Genomic DNA, 20,646 nt, shown 5'->3' with positions numbered 1-20,646 from the left:
ACAGTAGAGAAGTAGCTTATTTTTTTCTAAAAAGCTGGAGAGGGCATGATAGGTACCCTTTATATGAGCCCCATCAGTGGGTCTGGTGTAAAAAAAAAAAAAGCTTATTAAGAAATATATGCAGAATTGACTAAGTAAGTATGGTGAGTGGGGAGAGACAAATTCAACATTCTTTCAAAGGGAAGTGGGCAGTCTTTAGAGAAGGGAAATACAAGAAGGTCAGCAGACTTCTGGATTCTGTTTTTCTCAGTCCCTGCCCATCCATCCTTGGTGGACTAACCTGATCTCATATCTTTGTGGACTAACCTGATCTCTTGGGATTCATTGGCCTCACACAGACCTTCCTCAGGTAGCTTTGTCTTGCAATCTGTCACAGGTTCCCACCATGTCTTTTGTCAGTTGGATGACCGCCACCTTTGGAACACGCTTCCACAAAGACTAAGCCGCCCCCCCAACTACCACCCTAACAGTACTATATATAGTAACACCAGGATTAAAATGCTAATTTTGTGCATATAACATTAAATTGGAATGATCACAAGATAAACTTGAGTTGGAGGGGGTATAGTTAAGTCATTTTAAATCAATCAAATAAGTCAAAATACAGAAAACCTAACTGACATGAAGTTAGCTGATCTGTATTTTCAACTGATGTGATTAACCAAAAGAAACCTGATCATTTTTTTGAAAAAGGTTATTTTCTTGAATTTTTGTTTTCTGTAATAGCATCTATTAGACTACAAATCATTTTTAAAAAATTGTTGAAGGACTGAGGAGCTTACTCAATGGAGAAAGAACAGGATTTGCATGCAATGGGTTCCTGGTTTCAATCCCCAGAATATTCTGGAGTGCTGCTGTGTTTTCTCACTAATAAAAATAAATTAGTACTTTTTTAAATTAAGAACTGTAGAATTTTTCTTTTTCTTACTTCAATTTTTTTTTAACCAGAGCACTGCTCAGCTCTGGCTTATGGTAGTGCAGGGGATTGAACCTGGGACTTTGGAGCCTCAGGCATGAGAGTCTCTTTGCATAACCATTAATCTATCTACCCCTGCCCTGAGAACTGTAGAAATTTTCTTATAGATGATAATTACACTAAAGCTACATTTCAACATATGCTTAAATGACTCATATATGAAAGTGTAACAAACTTAAAATATGTACAAGAAATGACAATAGTTGAAATTTATTGTGATTATTAATAAAAATTCAAGGAAAAAACAGCTTAAGTATTTGAAAAATTCAAAATAAGTGTAGATCAATGAGAGTAAAAGACACATTCTGACATGGAAAAATGTGCAATTAAGATATTGTCCAAATCAATACTGTATTCCATAAAAAAATAGCTTCCTATGTTTCACATGTAAATATTTAGCATAAATATACTTGAAAGATTATAATTTTTGTCCTGTGGACTGACTTATATTACATTTGTTTAAATATATTTATTTCAGTCCAGTTGCAATAATGGTAAAATTTATGGTCAAAATCAATTAATTTCACATATTGTGCAGAGAGTAATTCATGTTACAAAACTGTAAACACCAGGTAAAGCTAACAAAATAGACTTTCCAAAAAATTTTAAATTAGATTAAATAAGCATAGAAAGATACTGAACTAAAGGCATGTGAACTATAAGGTTTCAAATTTAATTAGTTAACTTATTTGTATATCACATACATACTAGTTTCATATCTATTGCAGAAGTAAAGTAGCAAACTATTAACACATAGATGAGTAGAACAAGGGGGACATCTTGAGGTCATTCTAGAAATGTACATGTTATTCTTAACTCACATTCAATTTATCCAATTCATTACAAAATGTGTTTTTTCTTCAAAAACAAAGGCGTTCCTCAAAAGCATTTGTATTCATTTGAAAGCACCCCCTCTCTGTATCTCTGTCTCTCTTTCTCTCTCTCTCTCTCACACACACACACACACACACACACACATACACACACACACACGGAAAGACTATAAAGAAGATATTTTTCACTAAAAGATGGATAAAATTTTAAAATAAGCATCAGTCTGTACAAAAGGTTTCATAGGAAAATCATCTTAAATATTTGTTCCCGCAGTAAAAACATACTTCCAACAGTTTTAAGTCCAATGTACTTCTACAAGACATTGCAACATTGCTCCTATTTGTAGAAAAATAAAAATAACAGTTTCAGGTTGCCCCATTTATGTCATTTTCCTATACATTTTGAGTTAAAACTGGATTTGCTGGACCATTGGAAGAAGGTTCTGCCTCCTCAGTGCTGCTAGTTGGCTTGGAACTTTCATTCTCTTTAGTTCCTGCAGGTGTCTTCTCTGGGGCACTGGCTGGACTGATACAATTGGCATCCTGCTTTGTGTTGTCCACTTCATTATCAAACTCAACTTTATCTTGCTGATTGCTGCCTTTCTTCACTTGGCCATTCTGGGCTGGATAGGTACTAGCAATGACATCATACAGGAACTGATATTGCTCCTATGAAAGGAAAGAAGCAATATATATGTTACATAAAACCTATGCAGTTATTTTTACATCTTATTAGCAAGAACAAACAAGATCTGTGGAATCTTGGTTCACAGCATACTACTGTTAAGTGGTTTTAATACAAAAGCATATTAAATGATTTAATCTCCTTTCAGTTTGAAAGGATTAGCTGTAGGGAACTCTTTTACAATTTACCTAGAAGCAACACTACCCGATATTCATTTCCATCCAGACTACTTCCTGACCATGTGATGTGATACCACCATTGCCAGCAACTCATTTGTGATGCTTCTGAGTAATGCCAACAACATCTTCATATCAGACCAAGACTCCTGCTTCAGGAAAACTGTCCTGGTCTTTCTAACTTTATAACTCAAATAACCTTATAGGTTCATTCATGCTATAATTTCTTTGTTATACCTACAACACTGTTTTTATAAATATATGGTGTTTTTTGTCACACTTAGCAGCAATTCTTTTAATGACAAGAGCACATAGTAGGCTTTCAATCAATATTTTAAATCAATCTATGCCTACTTGATGTCTTGTACACACACAAAAATGGCATATATTTGAAAGTCAGTAAGTTTATTTTGTGACTAGTTCCACCCTATTATCTATGTCTACTAGCACTTATGGGGAATAAATATGAGACTGATTATGAAAAAAGTCATTCTTATTATCCTCTCTCTAACTATGTGTCTTTGGATCCTCTTAATAAGAGGTCAAGCACATTTTTGCACCTTTGCAACTGTCCTGTCCTTGTGACTTGTTCAGGAAGTAAACTGTAGAGTAAGACATGTCCCAGATCTGAGTGTGGATCTCAAGAGTTCTTCCACCTTGCTGTTTTCCCTCTGGGAACTTTGCCACTCACCCTATGTGAGTATGCATGGGCCACTATTCTGGCCAAGGACTACTGTCACAGCTACATGCTAGCCAACCTCCAGTTTACCAAAAACTGTCATCACTTTAGATCAGTCAAACCATAGTGGACACATCAATGACAACAAACATATATATGAGTGAGCCTGGACCAAAGTAGCTAAGACTCAAGTGATCCATAAAACAGTTCAGATGATCAAACACAGTAGTGAACTACAATCAATGCTGTTGTTTTCAGTGATGATGTTTTATGATGTTTTAGCATGGTTTGCTACCAACATAGGATTACAGGAGAGAGAAATTAAGGACTCCATAAGCCTTTGAACATGACTTCTTCATCAGCGGTCTCGGGAATTCCCTGGAAAACTCTAAGTAGGTTGTATACTTATAGTAATTCAACGTGAGTTATCATGGAAAAGTGGGACATAAAAAACAAAGATTGCATTAGTAAATAAACATGAAGAAGAAAGAAAAGGGAAACAGGAGGAAAGGAAGAAGAAACTACCAAAAATTAAAAAAACAAGCAAACAAAACAATGGTAAGGCATACTTACAAATGAGGGAATCATCCCTGGCCTCGCTTTGCGTAATGATTTTACAACTTGAAAAACATCTATCACCTCTTCTGTTTCTGCACTTTCCAAGAGATTTAGCAAAGCACAGAATATTCCTGTTTGTTGAGATCCATCTCTATAAAAGAAAGCATTATTAAGTAACACAACAAAAAACATAAGGATTTATGGATAAAGTGGTATTAGACTTAATATCCAGAGACCCTATTCTTCACTTTATTCTTATAGTGATTATTATTATTACCGTTACTATTATTTTATTTTTTTTATTATTTTACCTCCAGGTTGTTCCTGGAGCTTGGTGCCAGCACTACAAATTCACTGCTCCTAGCAGCCATCTTTTTTCCATTGTTGTTGCTATTATGTTGTTGTTGATGATGCTATTGTTGTTAGGACAGAAAGAAACTGAGAGAGGAGGGGAAAATAGAGAGGAGGAGATAAAGATAGACATCTGCAGACCTGCTTCACCTCTTATAAGCGATCCCCCTGCAGGTGGGGAGCTTGGGGCATGAACCTGGATCCTTTACTTCACATTACGTGCGCTTAACCTAGTATGCTACTGCCCAGCCCCTATAGTAATTATTTTATTTCGGTATCTTAAAAGACTAATATACATTCCTTCTTAGACAAACCATTTCAATTTTCATACATTTTCAAACATCTTCTACTATGGACCTTTCAGTCTTTCTCTTTTTTATGTGATGCCAGAGTAGGAACTCAGAGCCTGACATAGGTGATGAATGAATGCACTCTTTCCCTCAGACACCATCTCCTGTACAATTTTTAACTTATTTTATTTTACTGTTTTATGATAAAGGGTAAAAAAAGAGAGAGACTAAAGAAATGCTCTATTAAATGTGTAAGTCCTCTTGTTTTGTCTTTGTTGCCCTCATATTCTGCCAGTTAACCATCTCATCTCCTCTCCTCTTAATATCTCTTATTTAAGATGGGTAAGTATCTTTCACAGATAGACATAAAGTCCATATAATAGAAAGGTTTTTAACAAATGAAATATTAGCATGTTTACTGTTAAAGTCTTTGCTTTTTAAGTCAGTTCAAAAAGTCAAATGATGGGTTTCAACTAAAAATCGTTGAAGCACTGAGACTTTAGTTACTTCATAAATTCAGATACATTTAAGACAAACTATTTGATTCTCTGGGTTTTGTTAGCACCTATTAGAGTAGACCAATTCATGTAAGCATAAACAAAATTTAATATTCCTTGATTTATCTATATGTAGATCCTCTCTTTAATCATAATTCATCTGTGACAAGACATTAAAGACATAATATTGGGCACTAGAGACATCATGAAACTAATACTAAAAATAATCACAGCCTAAAGTAATTTAATTATATTTTAAACCTTCATATTACAATTCTGTCATAGCTGTACTTTTGGGATAGAATTGAGAGTGATTAACTTCACAAGAGGCTTGCATTGTAGTCATATATCTATGTATCATGGTGAATAGGATTCAACAGAAAGTGTGGGTAGAGACATCAAGAATACTTTTAAAAGCATCTTATCAAATCTCACCCACCTGCAGTGAACAAGAAGAGGAACATTCCTGTTATATTTATTCCCTTCAATGGAATTATTCTTGGGAAGTTTTTGTTTGAGAACTTTAATCATAGAGACTAAGTCTTTGGGATCTGCAGGGAGCTCTTCCACATTCCAATTATTATATTGGTACTGGTACACAGTTCTAGAGTCTTTCCTCTAAATTCAGAAAAGAAGGAAACATTAGTGAAACTTAGCCCATTTCATAACTTGATAGTCACATTTTCTTCACAACTGCTTTCATTTAAATCATTACAGATGTTACTCTGGAAATAATGCATAGATAATCCATTTGCCTTCACAAAGTAGTGTATATTAGTATGTTTTTATGAGTCAAATGTATATATACCTTGGAATGTCTCAGTTCAAATACACGAAGGGTATAAGTTGAAAATTTGCTTGTGTCTTTCATATCAACTTCTACATCTCCATGCATTTGCTTTCCTTCTCCCCAATACTGAGCACAGACTTCCTAGATAAGAAAGAACAAGTTTTAATAATGTATAAACAGTGTTCTGGTTTGCTTTATAAAGTATTAAGACAACGTCTCCCTCTCTCTTCTTGCTATTCTCTCTCTCCCTCTTTGTCCTGCCCTCAGTGGTACTAAACTGAAACTGTTGTTTGTGTGCTCTATGAACTGTGCCCATAAACCCATAAAATGTATGCTAAGTATTTGGACAGATTCAACAAATAGATGGTGTTTCCTTGTGCAAATCCAGGGAATCTAGGTATAGCCAGTGGACAGAACACTATAAGGACAGCTATTATCCCTGGTGTAGTCTTCGAAATTAATTCCACTCTTACAAACTCTAATCATTACCTTTTCAAAATCAAAGACTGAAGTCTGTTATGACCTCTATAAATAAGGCATATTTCACTGTCTTCTGTAACAACTTAAGTCCTTTGGAATTTCGACTGTCTATGTTGAAGACTAATACTATGAGCAGCTCTCTCTATAAATTGACTGAAAGTACAAGTAAAGGGTTAAAAAAAAGAGTAGGTGAATCATTGAAATGTTTTTACTCCTCTGCAAACATTTCTCTTCCAGCTACCAGTTCACAATAACTGATGACATATCCCTACTAAATTATTACACCATTTGCTGACTTTCACAATTGAGAAGAATACAATGATTACTGGAATTCTATACTATGCATAAGAGCAAGTAGCTAGAGAAAAGAGAGGAGAGAGAAGACATGCACTTGTACATTTATTGGGGTATTGATTAAAGAAAATTTGACTGATTGTCTATTGGGTTCTAAAGCTAAGATCTACTACCAGGAGAATTTTGATAACTCGATGTCTTAAAAAATAATTAAAACACATTACAAGCAATAATGTGTTTGATCAAACTAGATCTTAGCTTCACTTCCAGTTATGAAATTTCATGTCCATGCATATTAGAGGTACATGAAAAAGAAAGACTTCAGATACGTTTTTCCTTGCTGTCCATGTAGAAGAATAGGATAAAAATGGGAAGGGATGGTACATACAGTAAATGGGATTAAGAGTCAGTGGTAAACATGCAGGTGATGTGTGTGGTAAGGCTTAATCTGTAAACCTACTTGAGCACAACAGAACATTTGGAGAATATAAGAATATGGTGAAAATGGAATGATTCATGAGGGCTTGATAACTGAGTGTCCTAAATTTCATACTAAGGAGGTTATTTTTTTATCTTGAAAATAACAAAGGGAAACTGGTTATTTCTATTGCTTTTAACAGGAATGACACAATTATTACTATGCATCTGATGATCTGTGAGTCACGTATAGGACTACAGCACTTGTCAAAACTCAGGCAGATGATGTAAGAGATCAACACTGGTAGTAAAGGCAGTAAGAGTGAACAAATGGAATTATGTGGAGAAAGGATCTAAGACTTACATCTAATGATCAAGTAAAGTAATGCAAGAATGGGGAGTAATATTTTATGACAGAAACACTTCTTAAAAGTACAAACCTGGTCTCCATTTTTCAGCTCTGTTAGCATAACAATGACAGTGACTTTTCTTTGAAATACCATCTGCCAAAAGTCTCCAATGGTTTCTTTCAATGGTCCCTGAGCACCAATCATCATTTCAGGTTTCCAGTAACTCTAAAAATAAAAAAGAAAGAAAGAAAGAAAAGGGAATGAAAAAAAAAAGACAGGGTTCTGTTACTATGAGCAAGATAACCATGGGTTCTTAAAACAACCATTTGAAAATGTGGCCACTTAATTTGACATCAATATCAATGTGTCAATAATGTCATCTAAGTATATAAACATTCTTAGGCTCAGGAAATAAACATGGAAAATATATATTTAGTTAATGATAATTTTTAACTAATCATTTAAAATCAAGTCACATTTCCTGAAGAACTAATATATTTTCCCTTTCTGAGGTATTTTTTCTTAAAAACGTAATGTGATTATTAAAATATCATATATATATACGTGAAAGTTCCTTTCTTCATATCTCTGATTTGTAAACATCTGGTAGTTTATAATTAAACTAATAGTCTATAAATGTTCTTTTAGAAGGATTTTGAACTAAGTCATCTTAACTGCTAGAAGTAATGTGAAAGATCCTTAATGGGTAATTAAATTTCCTTATTAGGGGCCAGGTGATGTTGCACCCAGTTGAGCACTCATATTACAATGCACAAGGATACAGGCTCAAGCCCCTGGTCTCCACCTGCAGAGGGAAAGCTCTGCAAGTGGTGAAGCAGGGCTGCAGGTGTCTCTCTCTCTCTCTCTCCTTTTCTATCTCCCTCTACCCTCTCAATTTCTGACTGTCTTTATCCAATAAATAAAGATAACAATAAGTAATTAACTAAATAAATACATACACACATACATAAATTTCATTGTTTGAATCTCAGTTGATGAAAGAAAGATGTGTAGCATAGACTCATCTAATAATGAGATAATCTGAATAAAAAGGGTTTTATTTTTTTGCTTTATTTTCTTATATTTTCTAGGACAGAGATAAGTTGAGAAATAAGAGGGAGATGGAAAAGAGACAACTACAGCACTGCTTCACTGCTCATGGAGCTTCTTCCCCTGCATATGGGGACCAAGTGCTTAAACTTAGATCCTTGTGCATGCTGATGTGTGTACTCAACCAAGTATGCCACTGGCTGTCCTCGAATAAAAATAAAAATGTACTATATACGGGAGTTGGGTGGTAGTGCAGCTTTTGCACATGGTGCAAAGCGCAAGGACCAGCGTAAGGATCCTGATTCGAGCCCCCAGCTCCCCACCTGCAGGGGAGTCGCTTCACAGGGGTGAAGCAGGTCTGCAGGTGTCTATCTTTCTCTCCCCCTCTATGTCTTCCCCTCCTCTCTCCATTTCTCTCTGTCCTATCCAACAACGTATAATCAACAATAATTACAACAACAACAACAAAATTGTACTATATACATAAGTAAATTTGAGTTTTTTCTCAATTTGATGACTGAATCGGTATAAACACTTTTCAACAATAATCTTCATTCAAACTTTATTTTATGTTGCCTCCAGGGATATACCTGGGGCTTGCTGCTTTCACTATGAATTCATTGCTTCTGGGGGCCATTCTTTCCATTGGATAGGACAGAGAGAAATTGAAAGGGGAGAGGAAGAAAGAGAGGGAGGGAGAGAAAAAGACAGACACCTGCAGACTTGCTTCACCATTTGTGAAGCGACCCCTGCAGGTGGGGAATGAGGGATTAGAACCTAGGTCCTTGTGTGGGTCCTTGTGCTTGTGTTTTATACTATATGCACTTAATCCAGTGCTCCAGCACCCAGCCCCCTCAAACTTTTATTTTTAAGTTTAATGTGATTTTAATGATCTGTCACAAAGTATAACTGATACTGTCTCATTTTATTTCAAGTAATTTGATTTCATCATGAAGGCTTTCAATATTTAAAACATAGTATTAAAACTAAATGTTTCTTGTCAGTTTGTATTAACAAATTTGTCTACTGGCTATACAAAGTTGAAGCCAAGTTCAGTGTTTCATTGTTCTTTCATCAGATTGTTGAATGAATGTTATAAGGACATGGATATATATTCAAAGGGCTAGAAGGGTGTTTGCAATGAGTACTTACCATTATGAAAGATGCATTGATGTATTTGCTTGTCTCCTCCGAGTCACTTTCCTCATCAGAAGACTCATCTGAATCATGCTCACTCTCTTTGCTCATTTCCAGTTCATGTTTAAGTGTCACTCTGTTAAAGTCATCTATGTAAAACAAATGAGTAGTAAACTTTCCTTTGAAAAAAGCACGTCTCTGCTTGACTGTTACATGGAAATTATAATTTGGAGGTAAATTTGCATTGTATAAATTTATTGATCTATGTGAAATGAGGGTCCTAAAAACTCAGTTACTGATTAACAAATTAGAAAAATGAAATCTGCGTAAAAAAAATCAAAAAGGGTTTTAGGAAAAAAAATACTGAATATTCTCAGTGTGAAACAATTGGGTAGTAATCTGTATGATTCCTTACTCTTCGTTATATATTCTTTAGTTTTCCACAGAAAATCATCCATCACTGATTAACATGTTTTAATATATATATATATATATATATATATATATTACTTAGGTAAATCTAATTTTAGATTATATTCTATTGGCATTAAATTAACAATTAAGCTACTTCAGATTAATTACAAGAAAAAAATTGGCTCATAGTATCTGTTTCTCAAATTATTTAATTTGTAATACTTGACCAAATGATATGGTTAGCTGAATCACTATAAATTCTACATTTCAAACTGTAAGGACTTCAGAAATTAACTGAATCAACCATACACTGATATAATTTACTTGGCTGTCTAGTGTGTTAACTAGAAATGTATTTTTCTCCATACTAATCTTTGTGTATGCAAGTGAATAAAAATATGGTTCTCTTAGATATGATCTTATTAATAGACTGCAGAATTCATATCTTGAAAACTGCATATTTTGACCTGTTGCATTTGATGACTGACAATTTACAGAGTATATTTATTTATTCTCTTTTGTTGCCCTTGTTTTATTATTGTAGTTATTATTGTTGTCGTTGTTGGATAGGACAGAGAGAAATGGAAAGAGGAGGGGAAGACAGAGACAGGCAGAGAAAGATAGACACCTGCAGACCTGCTTCACTACTTGTGAAGCGACTCCCCTGCAGGAGGGGAGCCATGGGCTCGAATCACGATGCTTACCCCCAGGTCCTTGTGCTTTGCGCCAGGTGCACTTAACCCTCTGCGCTACCGCCCGACTCCCCTGCACAGTATTTAAAAAAAAAAACAAAAAACCTGGGAGTCGGGCGGTAGCGCAACGGGTTAAGCACAGGTGGCACAAAGCACAAGGACCGGCATAAGGATCCCAGTTCGAGCCCCGGCTCCCCACCTGCAGGGGAGTCGCTTCACAAGCGGTGAAGCAGGTCTGCAGGTGTCTAGCTTTCTCTCCTCCTCTCTGTCTTCCCCTCCTCTCTCCATTTCTCTCTGTCCTATCCAACAATGACAATAACAATAATAACTACAACAATAAAACAACAAGGGCAACAAAAGGGAATAAATAAATAAAATAAATTTTAAAAAAAAACCTATTTCAACTTCTAACCATAAGGAAAGGGCAAAGGGAACAGAGAAAGAAAAGGATGTAGTTTTGCTGTTAGGCAACTATGGTCAAGTGAATCATAGTAAAATAAGCTTAAGAGCTGGTATAAAGGACATGTCCATTTTATTTCTTCCAGCTTCAGAGGATTATTATTACTATGTGTATCTATCTGGCATTGGGGTTTCATACATGAGTAAACTCAGCACTCCTTGGCTGACTTTTTCATTATTTTTATTTCAAAGGAATTTTTTCTTTTCAGAAGTAAAGGGAATATCATATTGTTATGAAAAGACTTTCATGCCTGAGGCTCCCTGGGCCCAGGTTCAATCCCTGGCACCACCAGAAATAAGAGTTGAACAGTCCTCTAATTAAAAAAAGAAGAAGAAGAAAAAGAAAAAAAAGGAAAAAAATCAAAGCTCAGTATCATTTGTTTGTGCATATCTCCCATTACACAAGTCCAAAAGAGACCTTAATATAATATAAAAATAAAGTAAAGCACAATACATACATGGAATGACATAAGAACTCCTGTTTTTACTTTTGTTTTCCTCTTGGTTTCCAATGTGTTGTGTCCTCCAGCTGCGATATGAAGGTAGTCTCTGAGGGATCACAAAAGAAAATGGAAAAGGCCTTTTAAAATACAAATGGCTTCTTTGTGGCATGTTGTGAAGTTGTAATTTCTATTGCCACTTTATTCTGGTAGCCCTCCCTGACTGCAATCCTTTCTTCCCACTAACTAACTTTAAAAATATCTGTCAAGTGAATGATTAACTTAAACTGGAAGAATTCCTTCAGTTTAATTAGTATGATCATTCACACACACACACAAACACACACACAAACACACACACAAACACACACACACACACCTATTTATGAATGTGTGTACATACATATTTTTAAAATATGGTTTAAATACCTTTCTGATAAAGATAGCACCTTGTTACTGTATAACTCAGTGACTAAAATCTTCTCATTGAATAGCAGGCCACTAGAATAATGAACTTCAGAGAGACACAATGCCTTGAAAACCACCATAACCCTTGCCCTCAACTTGGATCAACAATAGTAGAGAATGTTTCATCCTCCTAAGGGAGGATGGACAACATACTCTATGCTACACCTGAGGAAGATGGGTCGATACTGGGGCAGCTTGGAATGTTCCTACTCATGACCACAGAATGTGAGCTCAGATCTACAGGGATGCAGAGGTCACATAGGCTCCTAAGCTGATTATGGGCCCCAGATCACATCAAATTGATGGGGTTTACAGTTAACAATATTTATACACCTTTCCCATATTTGGGAGCTACTCTCTTTCCTGATCCAGCTTTCTGGTCCTTTTTCCAGCCATGACATCATCTCCCCAGACAATAACTTGGATCCACCTGCATATCCGATTTCAGGCTCAGGGGCAAAAAGAAAAAAGAAAAAAAAACTAGTATAGCAACTGGCCCTTTGGAAATTAACTAAAATATGCCTATTAGCTATCTACAAAATAAAGGACCCCCACCAACTCTTCATCTGCACTATTCCAGCCCTTAGGTCAATGATTGGTCAACAATTTGTTTGGCTTTATATGTTAACTCTCTTGTCAACCACCAGGCTCCAGATGTTAGCATGATGCTGACCAGACTTCCCTTGGACAGACAACCCCACCAATGTGTCCTGGAGCTCTGCTTCCCCAGACCCCTTCCCCACTAGGGAAAGAGAGAGACAGGTTGGGAGTATGGACCGACCTGTCAACAGCCATGTTCAGCAGGGAAGCAATTACAGAAGCCAGACCTTCCACCTTCTACATCCCACAATGACCCTGGGTCCGTGCTCCCAGAGGGATAAAGAATAGAAAAGCTATCGGGGGCGGGGATGGAATACAGAGATCTGGTGGTGGGAAATGTGCAAAGTTATACCCCTCTTATCCTATGGTTTTATCAATATTTTCTTTTTATAAATAAAAAATTCATATAATAATTTTGTGAAGAGAGAAAAAAAGAAAGAAAGAAAATCATCATAACACTGTTTGACCACTCACTAACTTCTAAACTTTAAACCAGAAATAAGAAACCCCTCCTTTTTTTTTTTCCTGCCAAGGGCTATTTGGATCAATCATGGGCCATACAAAATTATGTATTTAAAAACTGGCACTTGGGGAGTGTCATGTACACTGGGTTAAGCACACATAGTATGAAGCACAAAGACCCATACAAGGTCCCCAGTTCAAGACCCTGCTCCCCACCCACAAGGGAGTCACTTCACAAGCAGTGAAGCAGGTCTGTAGGTGTCTATCTTTCTCTCTCCGTCTCAGTCTTTCTCAATTTCTCTGCTCTCAATTTCTGTACTATCCAATAAAATGAAATATATATATATGCCTCCAGAAGCAGTGGATTTATAGAGCCCCAGCAATAATACCCTGAAGGAAAAAGAAAAAAAACCCGACACTTAATTTTACTATGAAGAAAGCTTGAAGATTTACTAAATATTGATTCCTCTGGTCTACAATTGCCTTGATTTCACATCCTTGCTCTGGACACTACTTAGAATTATATAGGTTATTGTGAATGACTGGGAAAAGAAGTTGTGTGTGTGTGTGTGTGTGTGTGTGTGTGTGTGTGTTTGTGTGTGTACACATATACATATTCCACAGAATACCACTCATCAACCAGAAAAGATGACATTGTTTCCTTTGGGACAAAATGGATAGGACTGGAGGTGATTATGCTTAGGGAAAAAAAGAGATGAATGACAATGAGGATGGTTTTACTTACATATGGAATCTAGAGAACTGATACACATGAACTGGCAATAAATAAATAAACAAAAACAGATGCAAACTTTCTAGTTGGTGAGAACTAAGGTGGTTATTATTGGGAGGGTAGAGACAGAACTTTGGTGGTGAATGGGGTAGAGCTAAATAAACTTTAATCTTATAGTCTTGACACTATTAATAACAAATAAAAATGGCAAAAATAATAAGTGTATAGGAAACTAATAGCTGAGTTATCTAAAATACAGATAAACCGACACTTTCAACTGTATTTCTGTTTCTATCATATGGGTAAGCCTCCAACTGTACTACAAGGCTCTAGAATTTCATTCTTAAATTATTACCTCCACCCTCTAAAATAATTTAGTCTCTTACATCTCATTAATTATGTGTCTTCCCTCTGCCCTCTCAATCCCAAGGTGTATCATAAGTAAACCTGCATCTACCTTAGTTCTCTTCTACCAATTGCAGCATTACTTTGAGGGGAAAAGGTAGGTGACACCAACTAAAACCTATATATCCTTTGTCAATACCACCAAAAAAACGCAGCCCTTTAACATGATTGAGGGGCTAGATGGCACTGAAGCTGAATTTTTAGGCATGGTAATAGACACAATCTACCAGTTCACTCCATCTAACCCTTGTAAGGAGAAAGTTTCACAAGAGGTACAGTAGTGTTGCAAGTATCTTCACTTCTCTCTTTTGCTCTCTCTCCCTCTCAATCTCTCTCTTATCTTCCATCAAAATACAAAAGGAGGAGAATGAAAAGGAGGAGGAGGAGCTGGAAGAGGAGGAAGAAAAGGTAGAAAAGAGGATGTGGAAGAGGAAAATGAGGAGGAGCAGGAGGAGGAAGAGGAGGAGTCAATGTCCTCACCTAGTCCCACCTAGTCCCAGTGAAAACCCTAATGGAAAAAAAAAAAATCTCTCAGGCAGGGGAGATAGCATAATGGTTATGCAAACAGACTCTCATGCCTGAAGCTCCAAAAATTCCAGGTTCAATCCCTGCACCACCATAAACTGAGCAGTGCTCTGGTACTTCTCTCTCTCTCTCTCTCTCTCTCTCTCTCTCTCTTCCTCTCTCTCTCTCTCTCTTCCTCTCTCTTTTTCTCTCTCTCCTTCCCCCTGTCTCTCTCAAAAATAAAATAAATAAAATATATTTTTTTAAATCCCTCCACAAACACCATTTGCCTCAAGCCCAAGAAAAAAAATGCATTCTCAGTGCTTCCTGCTTCTACTTGCCACCAATTTCTGTTCATTTCTCCATCAAAAACCCAGTTGCTTTCTTATCCCTACCATCATTACTGTCTTTAAGATGGAGATCTCGGGTAACAGTTTCTGCATCATGCCATCACTTAGTTATAAATTTAACGAATCTCATGTTCTTCTCATTCATGGGTAACTCAATGTTGATATGCTGATCTATTTGATATTCTAGTCTTCTCATCTCTTTAGCTCCTTCATCTTTACATCTTTCCCTTCCAGCCATCCCTGTTTACTTTTTGGCCTGTGTAGGTTTTGTTTTAACTACTGTGTTATCTTCAAACTAATTGTTTCAGTTGTCCCTAATATTGAAAATTCTCTCTATTCTTCCCATTTCTTCTAGTATCTTCAGTCTAATAATCTGCAAATATCTCAGAATTTCCAACACATGCTCCTATTTTTTTATGTGACTCATGTCTTCCTGTGACCAATTTTATCTTTACTTGCCATTACTGTACTATCTACTGAAAATAACCTCAATGTCTTTGCCTCCCATCTTTCAGTCACTTTTTAAAAAATTTTCGATGGCTTTAATCTATCTGTATTCATAGTCCTTAAATTCTCCTGCACTAAAGTAGAATACTTATTTTATTTTATTTTATCAGAAATAGTAAATGATCCAACAATAATTCTGGACAGGTCTGATAGTTTTACTTAGGGAGCTTGCTGTTACTATGATGGTCTCTTTGTCAGGTATAAAATCTTCTTTGCGCTACTTATTCCTGTCCCCATACACTCAGTTGAGGATTTGGCTTCATACTTTCTTGAGAAAGAAAAAAAGCAAATAGACTAGACTACCTCAACCTCTCATCACCAAGTCAAACAGTTTACCTGCACCAATCTCATTCTTGTTCCTAGACACGTAGCTGGCACAGAGGAGAAACTCAATCATACTTGTTCAGTAAAAGAATTTGCTCTTTCTTATAGTGACTATACACACAAATGTTTGATTTAAATAAGTAACTCCAAACAGTATATATGTATATCTGGTGTAGCTGGGTTCATGTATTGAATGTGGTAAATTTATCAGTTAAGAGATCACCACCACCAACAACAAAACACCCCTCTGTTTAGGATTACCAAACCCTGCTGGTTTTTCCATTGTAGTACAGTGTCTTCTGGTGTAATATGGTGTATATCCATATACAGAACAGGGGATGTCTTGTAATAACAGTGTGGTACAGTATAGTGCAGGACTTCTGGTGGGCTGGATTACTTGGTAATTGCACTATGCTCCACCTTCACCCCCCCACCTTAGTATCTCTTTGATCCCAAACATTAGACAATCTATATCTGATTAAAAGCACATTTCCTGGTCTGATGAAATTTTCTGAATTCATGAGTTTGGTCATTTATGTTTAACAAACTGGGAACCATAGTTAAGAAAGAGAAGTTACAGAGATATTTTTTGACAATTGAATAATTTGGAGATTACTATACCTTCTTTGGGAAATCCTGATAAACTACATCCTAAATTCTTTTCAGAGTAATTACTTAATAAATAGGTTAGGACACATTTATGTATACTTTACTTTCTGTCTACCAGCTCCAGCCAGTCCAACTTCCTAAGCAGTCATAAACCCCTCTAATTATTTCCTTTTCAAACCCAAACCAGATGCAGTTATTAAAGGTGAGATGCTGAATTGCCTTTGGCAGGCCACTTTTGTGGCTTTTATGCTATTATTTTGACACCTGATTTTACACTGGCTTAATGAGGAATAGTTAGAAGTACTGGCTTTAGAATTAGACTTCTAGATTTAAGCAAGTCTTTCATGTAATAGTTGGTGGCATGCTGAGCATTTCTTTTATATCTGCTGTGTTTTAGTTTCCTTGTCTTTGTTTTCCAAGAACTAAGTTGAGTGCATAGTCAGCGCTAGAAAATAAGACACAATGAAAGTTTTCTGAAACTATTATCATTGCCCTCACTGACGTTACCTGGAATTCAGCCTCCAGTGGAGAAGGTTCACTAGAAGGTTCTCTTTTCTTCATGTTACATAGATATGGGTGCAGTTCAGACAAGTTCACTTCTGTTTCCCCAAACTGATTGTATTCCACAAGGGCCTGATGGATCAAAATATACTGTGCCTGCAATTTTAAGGAAAAATACAAGCAATTAATTGATGCCATAATATCTTTGCACTTATAAACACTGTAGTTGTGTGTATCTCCTAATATATATATATATGGTAACTATATTGCATCGGATGAGCTTATTTACTCATTGTTTTTTGTGTAGCGCCAGACTGTGAAGACAGATATTAGACTTAGATTTTTTCTTATAACTAGCATGTGCTATACAAGGAGCTCACACTTCAACATTTGTCCATTTTCCCCGCTGTTAGATATTTAGAGTGTTTCCATTTTTTTATCTCAAAACTGATGAGCAAAATAAAAATTCTTGTACATTCTAGATGTGTATAATTTGCAAGCACTGGTTATACACAGGAATGAGGTCAAGTGCTGGCATGTTCAAAGACAACCAACACTTACAATTACTAAACTATACGGATGCACTAGGAATCTATCTATGTGCTTTGCTTGGATGGTATTTGTTGTCATAAATGTAAAAGAAATGTTATCATTATCTCCATTTTCCTGTTAGCTTAGCAAAAACACTAAACAATTGTCAAAGAGTACACAGTATTATCAAGGAGAGGAAAGATTCGGACATTGTAAACCTAGTTGAACAAAACTAAATTTAAACATATATATATATATATATATATATAATTTTTATTTTATTGCATAGAGATAGAGAAAGGGAGAGACATATAGAGTGAACTGCTGCACTGCTCCTGAAGATGGAGACTGCGGGCTTGAACTCAGGTCCTCACACACCGTAATGTGCACACTCAACTGGGTGTGCTACCACCTGGGCTCTGCAAAAACTAAACTCTTAATCACCACACTAGTCTGTCTCCTCACTTTTACTTTTGTGGTATGCTACCAAATTGGTTTTCAACATTTTATTTGTTTCCCAATATGGTCTGTGTAAATGTTATCTCACTATTTGTTAAAATATATTTTATAGCCACCATAGGACTTACAACTACCAATTCAAAGTGCTTCCAGCTATGATTGGTGGTTCCCACCTGTGTGTTTTCAAAAAATTAAAATCAGCCTATGAAGTTATGAAGAATTTAAGTTCCTTCTCAAATCAGTATTCCCACTAGAGAAAATTCTGTCAGAATGCAAAAGTGAAAAGAAAAATAGCAGGTGAGAACATACCTCCACTTGAACCATCAGGCACCTCTGTCTCCTTAGCTTGACGACATAACCATAAACATCGACTTTGTTCTCCGCCTCCAGGCCTTCCAGCATGGCATCGATTCCAATGTAGGTCCCCGTGCGTCCAACACCGGCACTGACCAAATGGACAAAATACGTGGAGGCATAAATAGTAGGGAAGTGAAAGGCAAAGAAGGGTGATACAGAAGACTGTGAGACTGCTTTACAAAACACCAGTTGCCAAAAGGAAGGATATCCCAACAACTACGGTCTCTCCTGGAGGAGTTCCTTTACCTGCAGTGCACCACGATGGGGCCACTGAAGAAGTTGCTGAAAGCGTTTACTCTCCTCCGCAACTTGAGGAGCAGATGAGGATCCTCAGGCACGCCATGGTCTGGCCAACTGGTGAACTGAATGTGAGTCACCTCTCTTCCAGATGTCCTTTCTTTTTTCTAGGCAAAAGATAATATTTGCTTTGAGATGATTTTTGTTTCTTTGAAAAAAATTATCTGACATAAATAAATATAACTGGAAGAGAAACCTAGTTAGAAGAAAAATTAAAAAAATAAAAGCCAACAATTCTTCAAGCAAGGTTGACCCGTGATAGTACTTTTCTCTCCAGTTAGTGACTAATGCCTGAGTAGTCATGCAGGCCCGATGTGCGCTGGCCACTGAGCCGTGACACAGCGCTAAGACAGATGAGGTATGGCAACTGAATTTGCAACCACTAAGAAGTTTCATACATCCGAGGCAAAAACAAGCAAGCAAACAGAACTACAAAAGGCATTTGGCAGGTTAATATGAAAAATAAAGCCAAGGCTGTCTCACAGTGTTGGATAGTCAGTGAATAGGGCCATTGGTCATATGAAGGAAGTCTGTTGAATTATGCATTTAACATCATTTCTTAGACCCACTCATATTAGAAATGTCAACTCAGACTATAGAGCCGAACAAAACCAGCTCCTGAATAAAGCTCATGTTTCTTCCAGTGTCAAAGTAACCACCAGTAGAAGCATAATTCATAATTCTTTGACCAGGATTGAAGGAGAAGCACCTACATTTAGCAGACAGAAGAAACAACAAAATTTGGTTGGTTCTAACTCCCCTATTAAAAATACCTGAGTCAACTGATAGCATCAGATTAATCAAGGTAAGATTTCATGACTTATCCGATCATGGATTTAGCAATGAACGAACAATTCTTGAGGCTGTTCCACAATCTTCCATGGCTATATATGACCACATATGGCCATTAATGATGCCATGAAAGCCTTAGGTGGTCTGGTAAGAATTACATAATAAATGTTTTTATTTTTCCTTCTGAAAATATATCTGGATAATATGAAAATAATTTTAAATCATTATTTATTTATCTGTTATATTGAGATAGAGGGAAACTGAAAGAGGAGAGGGAGATAGAAAAGGAGAGAGAAAGTGAGACAACTGCAGTAATGCTTCACTATCTGTGAAACTTCAACCATGCAGGTGTGGACTGGGGGCTTGATCCTAGGACCTTGCACATTGTAGCATGTGTGCTCAACCAAGTGCACTACCAACCATGGCCCTGCAAATAAACCCTTGACTATTAACAATCTATCTACAAATGAAATTCAAAGAAAATTTCAACCTTATTTGTAAAGTCTCCATTTATGTTATTTGTTTGCTTGTTTCTTTAATTATTTATTTATTTTTTACTAGAGCACTGCTCAACTCTGGCTTATGGTGGTGCTGAGGAATGAATCTGGGGCTTCATTGCCTGAGGCATGAAAGTCTTTTGAATAACCACTGTGTCATCCCTCCAGCCCAAAGATCTCCATTAAAAATTAATTGGAGTCAGGCAGTAGCTCAGTGGGTTAAGTGCACATGGCGGAAAGCGAAAGGACCAGTGTAAGGATCCTGGTTTGAGCCCCAGCTCCCCACCTGCAGGGGAGTCGCTTCACAGACGGTGAAGCAGATCTGTAGGTGTCTGTCTTTCTCTCCCCTTCTCTTTCTTCCCCTTCTTTCTCCATTTCTCTCTGTCCTATCCTACAACGATGACATCAATAACTGCAACAATAAAAAATAAATAAATAAAATTAATAAAAATATATATCACCTACCATAAAATATATCCACCTAAAGTGAAATATGTATAATAGTCACAGAACTGTAAAATCATTACCATTGTCTATCTAACTAAATGACATTTTCATTACTCCCCCCCAAAGAAAGTCGCATGACTATGAATCAACAGTTACCCATATTCCTACCGTGCATTTCTCAGTCCTAAGCTACCATTCAAATGTATGTTTACAAATTCCCCCACTCTAGGTTTTT

General features: G+C 36.5%; 1 protein-coding gene across 1 annotated transcript in view; it reads right to left on the bottom strand.

Moving 5' to 3' along the window:
- Nucleotides 1-1,170: 1,170 nt before the first annotated feature.
- PTPRC (protein tyrosine phosphatase receptor type C) overlaps nt 1,171-20,646 on the bottom strand; it is a 126,366-nt gene continuing 106,890 nt past the window's right edge. The window contains exons 24-33 of the mRNA XM_060178505.1: nt 18,625-18,782; nt 18,331-18,466; nt 17,038-17,187; nt 11,587-11,677; nt 9,579-9,712; nt 7,467-7,601; nt 5,854-5,976; nt 5,485-5,663; nt 3,923-4,058; nt 1,171-2,478 (exon numbers count right to left, since the gene is read on the bottom strand). Coding sequence (XP_060034488.1) covers nt 2,203-2,478; nt 3,923-4,058; nt 5,485-5,663; nt 5,854-5,976; nt 7,467-7,601; nt 9,579-9,712; nt 11,587-11,677; nt 17,038-17,187; nt 18,331-18,466; nt 18,625-18,782 — 1,518 coding nt within the window. The 3' untranslated portion in view covers nt 1,171-2,202. The remainder of the gene's footprint in view (nt 2,479-3,922; nt 4,059-5,484; nt 5,664-5,853; nt 5,977-7,466; nt 7,602-9,578; nt 9,713-11,586; nt 11,678-17,037; nt 17,188-18,330; nt 18,467-18,624; nt 18,783-20,646) is intronic.

The sequence above is a fragment of the Erinaceus europaeus genome, chromosome 19, assembly GCF_950295315.1.
Source record: "Erinaceus europaeus chromosome 19, mEriEur2.1, whole genome shotgun sequence".
Lineage (NCBI taxonomy): Eukaryota > Metazoa > Chordata > Mammalia > Eulipotyphla > Erinaceidae > Erinaceus > Erinaceus europaeus.
The sequence above is the reverse complement of the archived record's forward strand: the minus strand, read 5'-3'. Positions and strand labels throughout refer to the sequence as shown.